Source organism: Typopeltis vanoorti, chromosome 6, assembly GCF_054136105.1.
Source record: "Typopeltis vanoorti isolate ZY-2024b chromosome 6, IOZ_Tvanoo_1.0, whole genome shotgun sequence".
Taxonomy (NCBI): Eukaryota; Metazoa; Arthropoda; class Arachnida; order Uropygi; family Thelyphonidae; genus Typopeltis; species Typopeltis vanoorti.
The window spans coordinates 154,687,151-154,701,222 of record NC_143554.1 but is presented as its reverse complement, the minus strand read 5'-3'; the positions used below and the strand labels follow the sequence as shown (position 1 = coordinate 154,701,222).

The 14,072-nt window shown below is 37.1% G+C and overlaps 1 protein-coding gene across 2 annotated transcripts; it reads right to left on the bottom strand.

The window, feature by feature from the left end:
* Window positions 1-1,462: 1,462 nt before the first annotated feature.
* Window positions 1,463-12,062, bottom strand: LOC150106120 (TNF receptor-associated factor 4-like). Of its 2 annotated transcripts, XM_090393865.1 has the most exons (7): window positions 11,907-12,062; window positions 11,634-11,792; window positions 11,416-11,532; window positions 9,557-9,709; window positions 6,325-6,447; window positions 6,021-6,179; window positions 1,463-1,770 (listed from the first exon to the last, which is right to left on the bottom strand). In XM_090393865.1, the coding sequence occupies exons 1-7, from the start codon at window positions 12,006-12,008 to the stop codon at window positions 1,732-1,734; spliced, it is 852 nt and encodes a 283-aa protein (XP_090249991.1). In that variant the 5' UTR covers window positions 12,009-12,062; the 3' UTR covers window positions 1,463-1,731. The 2 variants fall into 2 exon arrangements, with proteins under 2 accessions (XP_090249991.1, XP_090249992.1); XM_090393866.1 differs by lacking the exon at window positions 9,557-9,709.
* Between the last annotated feature and the right edge of the window lie 2,010 nt (window positions 12,063-14,072).

The following is a 14,072-nucleotide window of genomic DNA, read 5'->3' as shown; positions in this document are numbered from 1 at the left end:
CCTCTGCAGTGTTTACATTTTCCCATCTTCTTCTTTCTTCCATTTTTCTTATCATTTCATTTTTAATCCATGGATTTTTAATTCTTTTCCCTTCCACAAAACCTATCTCTTCAGCAGCTGTTTCATATATCAAGTTTTTCAGTTGATTCCATTTTGCATTAACATCCATAGTTTCTTCAGATATATTCTCTTTGTTCCTTATTTTATTTTCCAGTTCTTCTTTGAATTTCCTACCTGCATCTCCTTGGAGTTTTTCTAGGTCTTTCTTTTCTTGCTTTTACCTTTGTTTATTTTCTTATATTGTATTCTTAATTCCATAACAAGCAAATTATGGTCTGAGTCAATATCAGTTCCTGGATATGTTGATATCCTTTCTACACTGTTTCTGTATCTGTTTTATATTACATGGAAAATGCCATCTGGTATCTTGCGATATCACCTGGCATTTTCCATGTATATCTTCTTCTCTTTGGAAGTTTAAACCACGTATTACCAATGATTAGTTTGTGTCTTTTACAAAACTCTATAAGCCTTTCACCTCTCGCATTCCTTTTTCCAAGGCCATATCTTCCTGTTATTCCCTTCTCTACTTTTTCACCTACCACCGCATTCCAGTCTCCCATCCAGATGGTACACCTTTTAGTTCTGTCTTCTTACATTATCTCTTCTATTTGATTATACTGTATATCTCTTCTACTTCATTTTCATCATGGTCACTTGTAGGCATATATATCTGTATAATCATTATGTCCACAGGCTTTGCTTTCAGTTTAATCATAATCACCCTGTCACTTTTATATATTATTTTTTCTACTGAATTTTTAACCTTTTCATTCAAAACAACGCTACTCCATTCCCCCCCCCCCACCGTTCACAACTATTCGACATTCTCACAGTATCTATCATACTTTGCCTTGAACTCATTCACTGTCATAGCACACACAATAGACTCTGGCAGCTTATTCCACTCATTTAATATTCCAAATTAATAGTTCAGTCAAATTTAAAGAAGTAATTCCGTAGAGTGACCAATCCTTCTCCATTTTTGGGAAGATAACATCAGCAGTGTTTCAGTGAACTTCGTTCAAATTCTACCCGGGTTAGCATTTTTCTGTATTTTTCTTATGCGTCTCTGTATATAGCAGGATTGTGATAGTAGGGAGAAGAGACTGTTCGATGCATTCTTATTCCATGTTTTAAAAAAATCCATATTTTACCCCCATGGGTTATATACAAAACATTCCATTATTAACGTCTAGCTTCCAAAGGGTAAGATTTACAACCGAAGAAGTCTTACACTTCGACAACTTTTTCAGGATTTGTTACTGGATGTGTAAGTTTGCTCAGTTTTCCAAATTGTTAATCAGGAGAGTTCAATCTCTTTGCAATGATGACAATCAGCAATATTTATCTGGTGAAATATGTATGAAAGGAAATGTGGATATTAATAATAAGAGTCATATATAAATACTCATTTTATTTTGAAAAATCACAAAGTTGTCGGCCATTTCACAAAGACTAATGAAAACAGAGAACCAACTTTTAGAAAGAGAAAAAAAAATAAACTTGAGATCAGGTATATCGCAGCAGATGAGTGGTTTATGTCTTAGAATGAAACCACAACCTCATTTGAGTGAGAGCCGTCTACCAAGCATCTAATTCGAGATTTCTCGGCGTATCACTATGGGAAGTTGCGTTTCTCTGGTCTGGTCTGGTTGGTATTGGTGATAACTAAGGAGTGCTCTCTGTGGCCGCCAAGAATTCGTCTTTCTGCAAATAAACATTATAAAAAGAAATTATTATTATTATTATTATTATTATTATTATTGTTATTATTATTATTATTATGCGGACACCTCCATGGAGTCCGAAGACTCATTGTGAGAGGCCCAATCTATTCACACAATCTATCATAACTTTCTTTGAACCCATTAACAGAAAAAGCACTCACAGCTGATTCTGGCAAACCATTCCACTTATTCACAACTCTCCAAGCAAAAAATCTAGTCCTCACAACCCTACTAATCACATCTTTATTCAACTTTCAGGGATGATCTTTTGTTCTGGTCTCTCTGGAGAAGTGCTTAAACATTTCTCCTGCATCTATCCTATAAAACCCTTTAAGCAACTTAAATGTTTCTATCATATCCCCTCTTTTACTCCTATCAACCAACTTCTGAAGTCCACACACCTCCAATCTACCCTCATAGGGAACATTTCACGGGCCGTTCACCATCTTGGTCACTCATTTCTGAATCCTCTTCACCGCTTCCACATTCCCAAGAAACCCAGGAGACCATACACGAGCACAGGTCATCTAGAATCGGGCTTTATAAAAAGAAATGACAACTTCCTTATTTCTACTTGTTAATGTGTTCTTCAATAGCTAGGTAATCTTATGGGCTACCTTAGCAATATGTCCTCTAAACTTCAACTCTCTGTCTACCGCTACCCCTAAATCTCTAGCTTCATCTATTTCCTGGAGTACAGTGCCAACAATGTGATACACGGCTTGTAATCTATTTAACCCCAAATGAATAACTTTATATTTCTCGACATTAAACTGATACCCACTAACTCTTGTCCATGGTGGTCGTTTTCCCCTTTCAGTCGTTTCCGACACCAGGTGATTTTGTAGGCATTCCCCACAAAATTTTCCTTGCGAGATTTTTACAGGGAAGGATAAGTTCACCATTGCTTCTCCTCCTTCCCAATTTTATCCAGGCTCGGGAGCGGCATATGGCTGGGACTTATTCATGACTATAATCCATGTATGTTCACGGGACCGGTCTGCCTGTTCTAGGGACGAAAAACCTGAGTTTCCAGGTGAACCCCCCCCCCCCCCCAACTCCGTATGAGACCAGCTAGCTCACTTTTCGTCAAAAGAGAACAACCAGATTAAGGTTCCTCATGTCACTGACATGAATCAAACTCGGGTTTTTCCAACTGAAGGGATTCGTCTATATTGACTGAGCTATGGTGGCTCTAACTCTTGCCCATACTGACAGCCTATTGAAATCGTCCTGGAAGCTTTCTACATTGCCTTGATTAACTGTTACTCTACCTAATTTTGCATCATTAGCAGTGGCGACCGGTAAAAAATTTACGTGGGGGTGCTGCATATACAAAATAAAAATTTAAAAAAATATATTTTTTCCTAATCAGTAACCAATTTATTAATAAATAACTTTACATATTAAAAAATTGCTTTATTAAAAATATTTCATCCTCACCACCAACAAACATCAATAATAAAAGTTTCGTATCTCACAGAAATAACGCACACAAGCATACGATACACTGCCCAAACGAGCCGTGTCGGAATCACTTGTAACGTGCAATCAAAAGCGCAAACGAATATCGGCAAGTCTAGCTGCAATTGGCCGAACGTGATAATTCCGACACTGCGTTAGATCGCAGTGCATTTGTTTCGTAATCTAAAGCGTTAATCGAACAATTCCAATTATTTACTATTCAATCAATGTCAACACACAAGCTGCAACCTTTAACATGTTGTATTGCATTTATATAATGTTGTAAGCATTGTTGTTATTTATAAACACAAACAAAATTTAATTTTTTTCATTTTTTCCTTGGGGGTGCTGCAGTGTCGCAGTGTTTATGTATGGGCCGACACTGATCATTAGCAAACAACTGAATATTTCCTATATCATTTATGTACAAATTAAACAGCAACGGTGGGCTATTGCTGTTACCCTCTTGCCATGATCATAGCTTATAGCTCAATAACACATTATCCCTACACTCTCCTCTACAGACAACGGGGAATATGAAAAGCTTTCTTGTTTCGCCCCTTTAAGCCAATAATGACTATAAGGATAGCACTGAACCTTCCAGCTCACCACTAGTGACCTATTTTCGCCTCGATTTTTTCCATTCATATATCACTTTTTGATATCTGTCCAGCTGCCACTTTATCCATTCGAGCAGTGTCGCATCCCATTATTGTAATACTTTTCCTCTGTGGTGTTAACGTTAAAAAATGATAAGAATGGACGAATTTAATTTATTCTTAAAATACATAAAGTTCAACAAATAAAATTCAAATACTTGTATATCCATCCACGAGCTTCTTAATACTTAGGTTTAGGTGTTCCTACAGCACCCACAGCTTTTTCCCTTCGTAATGAAAAATGTTTTTTTTTTTTGTTTTTTTTTCATGCAATTCTCGTCCATCCTAGACGAGTTGAGATACTCCAATATCTTCCTAGGGGTTTTAAGCAATTAATGCAGCTAGTTTACCACAGCTACCCTAAGGGTGCGTATGTTTGTAGATTCAATTCAACTGACATCAGTTCGTATCTAAGCGGCTTAATATCTAGCATCTCAAAAATATCACTCAGTAGCTTAGAACAAAGCCAATGAGAGTGATTTAAGGTATAAACATGTTGCAATATTGAGTTATGGTAGTTATTTTGTACAACATTATGTCCATAATAGAATGAGTGTAAATGAATGGGATCCGGAAAAGTGGCCCCTCGCATTTCGCCTCCCACATTTCGCTCCCGGCACATTTCCCACCCTGTAGATAATGAGTATGAAACAAAAATGTAAATAATACACCTATTTTTTTAATAATTCTAATTTATTTTGTTTTAATAAAATAAATGCACATTATTATTGTTTAAAGCTCGAAGTTGTATGCAATGCCTTTAAGGTAATCCATCGCATTACGATTTTGAAAATCTTGGACTATTGTTTTGATTCTAGCAGAAATTTCAGGATACTTCTTGTTTCTTTGATTGCCTGAATTACCGGCAATTAGTTGTGTAATTTCGAAATTGTGCAGTCCTTGTTGTTTCTTTAAAGAATCAATGAATCGGTAAATATTTGGGAATAAAGTAGCACAAGTTTCCTGAAATCCCCTGTGCTACTCCGCCACGCCGTTGTTGATACGTTGCTGATCATTCAGTATTCGTGTGTAAACATTCCACAATTCGATGGCAAATATGGGTAATTGCCGGCCTCTCCGTTGTCTTCTTCCAATATATGTATCTTCAAAGTAGTTTGCAATCACCATAGCCTCAATGGGGAAGTCATCAACAAAATCTTCAAATGCTTGAATAACGTTAGCAGGAGGAATAAATGCCAATGTCGAATCATTCGGATCTAACGAGCAAATTCATGGTCTTGTTCGTATCTGGCTTTTAAACATTCATTGTGTACCTTTCGCCAAATGCTTTGGGAAAGATAAAGACAACAACAACCGGTATTTACAATACCAGGAAATTCTTGTTGAAAGCTTTGCACGGCACTTTGTTCGAAATCTGTCATAAGTCGCTGTGGTTGGAGACCGGGTGTAGATTTTTAACTTCTTTGAGGTATGTGGCACGAGTTTTGTTTGGCAGAAGAGCGTAGACCAATAGAATAACTGAATTGGTTTGAACCACATGAATTGTATAAAGCTACTGGAAATGCATGGGTACTGTGCTAAAAGTTGCGCCAGCAAACCACTCCTGGCTACGCGCTAATAACTGAAGATTGTTACTAGAAAAAAAATAAGCATGCGACCCGGGAGGAGTTCATCTTGAGAATCATACATCAAAAACTCTTGTACATTGGCATCGATAATATCGATAATGAAAAAAGACATACAAAAGCGGAGAAATTAGTTTAAAAGCTACGTGACAATTTGTACACGAATGTAATTTTGGAATTTGTCCGGAAAAGGTAAAGTTATTACCGAAGTTCAGTTCGATTAATCGAGAGAGTTTAACATTGAATCTCCACTAAAGGGGATGGGACTTCAATAAAAATTCGAGTTATCTAGAGTTGACTGTATTTATATTTTTGTAACGTACTCATTATCTACAGGGGCGAAATGTGTTGGGGGGGAAATGTGCTGGGGAGAAATGTGAGAGGCGAAATGTGGGGGAGAAATACGAGGGGCCACTTTTCCGTAAACCGTAATGAATATATCAAAATTTGTAAGGAAACACATAAGATATCAATGAAGGTTTTTCAAATATGGGCATATTAACGCACAGTTCACTACCTACCGAAATTTCCTCTTTAAAGATTTCATTCACAGAAAGTAAAGAGAAAACTGTGTTCTCAGGAGGCGTTGAAGTTACTTTCGCAGAAGAATTTATCTTTTTCTTTTTCCCTTTTTGGGCTCCATCACGACTTGCTGAAAGATTGCTCATCTGTTCAGGATTCTTCAAGAAAAAGAAGAACCAGATATTAGAAATGGAGAATCAATGCTATTAAAATAAATAAGCAGTATATTAGACTTGCAGGGTTCATAATAAAATTGGTGTTTATGTGGATGAGAATATACTGAAGAATATAAATCGTACTTACGGAATTTTCTTTTTGAACTTTTCCAGAAGCAGAGCAACTGATTGTATCATCATTTGGGTGTTTCTTCAAATCCTCCTGGTCTCGAACTTTGGCTTTAGCTAAACTGCACGTACGTCTGTGATTCTGTTAGAAATCAATAAAAAAGAGAATACTTGTATAGTTTGTGCACTGAACAGAGATCAGTAATTATTGGTGTATGAATTTGTTGGAAATACTTTGGTTTCATATGCAATTTCTAAATAAGCAAATATCTGTAGATTTTTAGCTTGAAATATTTAGCTTGAAAAATATTTTGTTTCGTTTTAATTAATTTCAAATGTATTTTAATTCATTTTAAGAGCTACAATTCGACCTGAAGCAGACTATAATTCAAAGGTGAATATTATCAATATGTGTCGCTTATATTTGACAGGGGCATTCAACAGAATCGTCTTCAAATGTGAAACGTAAAATTACACACTTAACAAAAATTCCAGCACTGAAAATAAAGAAAACCTGATCAACACAACGTGATTTTTTATTCACTTTTTTTTACCTCTGCAACAGCTTTTACGCAAATCCTTTTACATGCTAAATAGTTTTATCGATTTTGATCAACCATTTCGTATTCCGTCAACCACACTGGACTAAAATAAAGGTGGAAGAGAAGAGCGATTTTTCTTCATATATCCACATTCACAACCAGGGGTGTTTACAACGTCCTGGTAATGAATTTTTGAACTTTTTCTTAGATATCGCTTTTGCATGATGCCCAATATATTCTTGCAAAGAATACATTGTGTTTCGAATCACATGGATCACTGGATGGCGCTCCATAAGGCCTTAAACAGTGATAGCATGATCGCCTTGTGTATTCAAATAGGAGAAACCATATTATCCTAAACGTACACATATTTATGAAAGCCGATCTAGGCAGGTGAGTAGAAAAGGTTTCAAATAGTGGAAAAAATCAAGGGTAAGGTTGACTGCAATTGAAAATAGATTACTTGTTGATATTATTTATTGTTTTAATTACATAATATGATTTTTTGTTTGAATTGTTAAGGATGTAAATTCCTCTTCAAATTCTGAGAGTACTACAACAGCACCATCAACCATCCCCAATTATCTCTAGTAATGTTAGTAAAGTAATCCCTTCTAAACTGCAGTCAATCTCCTGTCTTCTCGGTAGTAGCTCACTTTTCTGCATATGTGATGTTTTATGAGATTTCAATATACCATTTTTGCTTCTTTGAGAGGTATCCTGTTCATTGATGACATGTCTCGAATCTTGTTTCTACCATTAATAATGGGAGTACTATTGGAGTGGATGTCCCAGTCTGTTAAACTTTTGGTACAAATAGTTAGTACTATTCTTTTACTTAGAGGTATCACCGCTCATCAATATTTTGGCGATAGCCCAAATAATAACTGCGAACTTCTATTCAACATCAATCTCCCATTGTTACTAAGCGTACTGTGATGTCCTGAGTAATCATTGTGGATGGGCATACAGTTCTTTCTTTTACAGTATGATACTTGTTCGTCCATTTTGTTACACATGAATGGTAAATAAAAAGCGTGACAGAACTTTATAGCAAAGAACAGGATGATTAGACGACTCATAAAAGGTCAGAATAATTCACCACCAGCAAAGTAAGCTGTTACCTAGCACTTACATTGCTGCTGGCGAATCGTGGAGCGCTGTGGGATGGTAATGGAAGAATTTGCTTATATTGCATGATCCCTACGTAAACTATTCTATCGAATAGTTTATGTAGGGATCATGCCCTCTCCCCGTTTATTTATTATTATATTTAATTAAGTTATTTTTATTTTAATGTTTATTTATTTTTAATACAGCCTGTTTATAATAATAAGCTGACCTAAATTGCTATTTTGGTAACACACGGTATTTAGTTTAGATAGTCGTGTTTTATAAATGCTAATATTAACCACCATTTAGTAAAACATGCTGTGTATTGTTCTAATAATTCATAGTTAATACCAGTACAGTGGTATCTCTCTAATCCGAACTAATAAAAACCGCGCTCGTTCAGATTAGCTAAAAGTTCGGATTAGCGAATTTTCCCCAAGAGACAACAATAGCGTTTAAGACAAAAATAATCAGATTCCAATGGTACATCAATTTAATTCTGTAAATAAATGAATTAACCGATAGAAAAAAATGCTACTGTACTGTAATATAAAACTTAAAAAAATAATACTGTACGCAAGTTTATTTTAGTAAAATATTTAGTTTGTATTTACCTGTATTGTTGAGGATTCTGATTTCATAAAATTGCATAGTTCAGTACATAACTTAATTTGCGTAAAAATATAACTTTCTTGTACACAACACACAAAAAAAGTTTCACAAAATAACACAAAAAGTTTTTTTTTATTTCTTTTTAAAAAAAGTCACTGATTTTCTTTTGCTTCTTGGAAGCTAAACTTTTTTCGAATGCTTCTTCTCGGAGCCGCATTAGCAATAAAATTTTGTGGAATGGCGTATCATTCTGCTTAGCCCATTCTATACACATATTAAAACTGTCAACTGCTTTTTTCGTGTTTTACTTTTTTTTTTTTCGAGTTCTTTATCGTCATCATCGTCTGCTAATTCATTCTGTAGCGTCATATTTATAATTTAAGCATCTGATTTGATTTCGAATTCACTTTCGGTTCTACCTGCAATCCATTCCGTAACATCTGTTTGTGAAATTTCAACATCTGAATTTATATTTTTAACCAAATTATGCCCGTTTTGAATATCCGCTTTTTGTGTATCACCGTAGTTATCTTGGTAAATTCTAGAAGGCCACAGTTTTTAACGACAGCGGTGATTCATGCCGACAATACAGTATGTACTGTACAGTAAAAAAAGGCAAACGTGAACACACAATAAATCAAAATAGGCCTGCAGTGTAACCATACAATCGACAGTATGAAAAAAATATATACCATACTGCAATAATAATAAAATAAATAATAATAGTTAAAATAATAATTATTAAATAAAAATAATAGTACACAAAATAATAATACGTAATAAATAAAACTTTTCTTTCTTTCAAACCGCACTTCGGATTACTGGAGGGTTCGGACTAAAGAGGTTCGGATTAGCGAGATACTACTGTATATACTTTTCCTATTCTTATAACTTTCTGAATGCATTTTAGATTTAGCTTTTAATACATAATTTAACTTATTTATTTATGTATCCTATAATAGTTACAGAATCTGTAAAACTTACAGGAAGATCTCTTTTCTTCATCTCATCGCCACAATATGAACACTTTGCAAGCAACATATCGCATGCATAGTCGACATGCCATTCGTAATCTTGTGCTTTCACTTTATTTCCACATTTTTCGCATGGAACTTTCTCAGATAAGGGATCGTAGTTCTAATAAAATAATAATAATAATAATAATAATAATAATAATAATAATAATAATAAACAAATATATATTGAGTACAGAGCGGATGGATTTCCAAAAATATTCCCGCTACCTAGAAATAGCAGCATATTATGGAATCATTTCTGAAAAGCTTTTAAATTTAAAAGCTTTTAATTTAACAAACTGAATTGCTTGATCGATCGCCACTCACAAGCATACACACTTACAAAGTGAACAATTTAAATACAGCTTGATTCAGAAGCATTTCTCAATATTTATCATAACTTTATTTAATTGGCTGTGCTGGATGCAATGTCGTGTATGAGAATTTTACATGGAATGCCCATTTTTTGTAAAACTTATTTTATTTTCCTTAAAAACAATAGTGTAACTTATATTTGACTCCAATAAAAAAAACTTTTTTTATAATATTGAAAAATTTCTCTAAAATTCTAGAACTATATGATACACCTACAAAAATTAAGCTAGTGGAAGAATTATAAGTGCCGCAAACGATGTTTGCGAACAGTATATTTCAGTCTATTCGCATTGTCTGTCAGAGATGTCAGAGATGTTCAAATTTATCAGGACACCGACATCCCTTACATCTCTTTCCTTCAGTCTCTTGCAGCAAAGTATTTCATAAAAACGTCTACACATCCCAATCTGCAGGTGCAAGAAGCTTCTGACTATGATGAAACGGATCTCTACAAACACGAAATACCTAAAGCCATCCTAATTTCAAGAAATGATCTATAATCCCCTTGCCCTCTCAGGGCGAGCATATTGCTCATAAACTTTTTCCTTCACTGTATCCATTTCAGACAGCGGGGAATATGAAAAGCATCTTGCTTCACCCTTGAAGCCAGTAAAGTTGAAGTTGAATTGTAATCAGTCTATTTAAAGACGGTGGTAGTTTATTGTGCGATTATTTTCATAAATCCCTTACCTGCTTCAAACATTTCGTGTCATCTGTTTGTCTCTAGCAGATAGTCAAACAGATGGAAATATGAATGCAGGTGCGTTGATCATGCTCCTCATCATTCCAAACAACAGGCTGCACGTTGGAATTTAATCTTCGGTTTGATTTATTCTTCCTAAATTTACTTAAATATATTTAAAAACTGCAAATGTCTGCTGCACTCTCTTCCTCGAATGCCATTTAAAATCACTGATGGTCTTAGGCCAGCTTTCTGTGATTGGCTAAGAATGAAGATTGGCTTCTCCCAGTTTCCAAAGGTTAGGGTTAAACGGCCTCGCTTATTCCCTTTTGGGAATAAAAAGCGTTAGCGAACTTTTTATTCGATTTTCATCTACTTCTAATACGAGGAAAATTGTTATCCAAAGTCAAGCCACAGTACACATGGCTGTGTGATACAAGATACGGTCTTGTTGCACGTGTTCTTTCCTCAAGAATTCCATGACTGTAGCGTTATACAGAACGCAAAGACACACTTCGACGCTTATGACGGTATCAACAGAAAGAAGTGGATCGATATTACGAGATATGCCCGCACACTTTCAGTCGGCGTAGAGTTATAACAATGCTACCCGGTCATACGGGTTGCCAAATTGGCGCTACATGCAACTTTTCTTAAGTTGTTTCTTAGTTGAAATCTTACCCATAAATTTCTATATGTATACAGCGGACTTTCTGTTTTAAATTTATATGTATAAAGCTTGCATAAGACTTTGTATTTTGAATATTTACCTTCACTTGTAATTTAGGACACATCCCATGCACGTGAGTATCGTAATCCTTTCGATTTATCTCAAACCCGCATTTATCGCACTTGACTTGAACAAAATCACACACACTTTCGTGCTCCTAAATAAAACAAAATAAAAACATTGAAAAAGCACATTGCACAAGAAGCAAAGAGTTGAAACATGATCCCAATTAAAATTTCAATATCAGATTAGACTAACTTTCATTTCTTTTCTTCGATATAACTTTTCACAAGCAGAGCACTTGACTTCGGCCTCTGGACACTCGTTCTTGACGTGCCCTTGAACGCACATGGGTTGTATTTTAGCGCTGCACAACATGCATTTGATTTTATTTAAATCGCAGATGCCTTCATGGATCTATGAGAACAAAATTTCCGATAATTATAGAAAAATATCGTAACATTTTTTTAACTACTTAAAACCAGTTTCACAAATAAATTGAAATGATATTAAATCTGAGGATACACTAACTAGAAGTTTATCTTGTTCTAATTCCTGATTACAGTATCGACAGTTTACAAGCATTTTTGGGCATTCATAGTTGAAATGTAACTCGTATTTCTTGCGTGTCATCCTGGCCCCACATTTCTCGCATTCGACTTTCACCGAACTCCAGGCTGCTCTCTGATCCTAAAGAAAGGAATCAATCAAACGTGGTTATATTTTTAGATTTCATTCGTTATTCACAGAGAATTAAAATTCTAGAGTATATTACTAATATATATATATATATATTTATATAACTTGAGATAATATTAATAAATTCAAAGCAATTCTCAACAAATGTTTCTACATTACAGATGTAAGAGATTATGCTACAGTAATGCTTTATAGAATTATCTGAAGCTATCTTTCTATAGAAAAGCCTATAGAAAGGAATCTTTCTATAGGCTTTTTCAGTTGAAGGTGAGTTAGCCATCTCATATGGTGGTAGCAGGGTTTTAACATGCACAGACAAATCAGCCTTTAGAACACACGCAGTTTACAGACAAAAAAAAAAAAAAATACTGTTCATGGTGATGGGTTATAGATGGCGTTGCTGGTATTTGTGTGTATTGGGGAATTACATAGTAGGGAGAGACAGTGTGATGTTTGTAGCGGACTGGAGTAGAGTGCCTTCCCGCGATGAGTCCCTGGACTTCCAGGAGGTGTAACGTAATAATAAATTATCGCAAGTTATACATATATTAGCAATCTAGCTTATAAGTTTAATTTAAGTTCAACATTGCCAAGAATTTGATAACTCCATTTTAATGATATTTATCACACATATGATACACCTATAAAATGGGGGGGGGGGGGGGTGGGGGGGGGGGGGGGTGGGGGGGGGGGGGGGTGGGGGGGGGGGGGGGTGGGGGGGGGGGGGGGTGGGGGGGGGGGGGGGTGGGGGGGGGGGGGGGTGGGGGGGGGGGGGGGTGGGGGGGGGGGGGGGTGGGGGGGGGGGGGGGTGGGGGGGGGGGGGGGTGGGGGGGGGGGGGGGTGGGGGGGGGGGGGGGTGGGGGGGGGGGGGGGTGGGGGGGGGGGGGGGTGGGGGGGGGGGGGGGTGGGGGGGGGGGGGGGTGGGGGGGGGGGGGGGTGGGGGGGGGGGGGGGTGGGGGGGGGGGGGGGTGGGGGGGGGGGGGGGTGGGGGGGGGGGGGGGTGGGGGGGGGGGGGGGTGGGGGGGGGGGGGGGTGGGGGGGGGGGGGGGTGGGGGGGGGGGGGGGTGGGGGGGGGGGGGGGTGGGGGGGGGGGGGGGTGGGGGGGGGGGGGGGTGGGGGGGGGGGGGGGTGGGGGGGGGGGGGGGTGGGGCGACGATTTCTAATATATATATATATATATATATATATATATATATATATATATATATAATGAACATAATAATAATTCACACATGAACAACCTTTTTGGATATTCTTTGAACACGTGTTCTTCTTCAAACTGGACAGAGGAGGTTTTCATCACTATATTATTATTATTATTATTATTATTATTATTATTATTATACAGGTATCTCCATGGAGTCCGAAGACTCATCGCAGGAGACCCAAATTATCAAAACAATATTTATCATACCTCTTCTTGAACTCATTTACAGACGAACTCGCAACTGAGGTCAGGCAACGCATTCCAATTATTCACCACTGCACAAGCAAAAAAAAAAAAAAAACCTAGTCCTCTCACTCTTACTTAATTTCCAGTGATGACCTCTGTTCTGCCACAACTATCCCACTGCTGAACCATTTCTCCTACATCAATCCTATAAAAACCTTTGAATAATTTTAACGTTTCTATCATATCCCCTCTTCTCCGTCTATCAACTAATCTCCGCAATCCACAAGTTCTCAATCTATGAATGTAGGGAGCATTTTTACATCACTCATCAACTTAGTCGCTCTCCTCTGAACCCTCTACACAACCTCCTCATCTCCGAAGAATCCAGGCGACCAGACTTGAGCACAGTAATCCAAATGTGGAAGTATCAACGCCTTATAAAGGGGAATAATAACCTCTTTATCTCTGGATGTTAGTGTGTTCCTCAATAACCAAATAATCCTATGTGCAATCTTGGACACCTTAGCAATGTGTCCTCAGAACGTCAACTCCCTCTCTACCAACAACCCTAAGTCACTAGCCCCATCAATCTCTTGAAGTACCGT

Coding starts and splice junctions, on each gene's coding strand:
- LOC150106120 (XM_090393865.1), bottom strand. CDS start 12,008: ATGACACGCAAGAAATACGAGTTACATTTCAACTATGAATGCCCAAAA. Junction 6,180..6,324: donor AAGTTCAAAAAGAAAATTCC/GTAAGTACGATT, acceptor TTTTTCTTGAAG/AATCCTGAACAGATGAGCAA. Junction 1,771..6,020: donor TCTTTAAAGAGGAAATTTCG/GTAGGTAGTGAA, acceptor GTTTATTTGCAG/AAAGACGAATTCTTGGCGGC.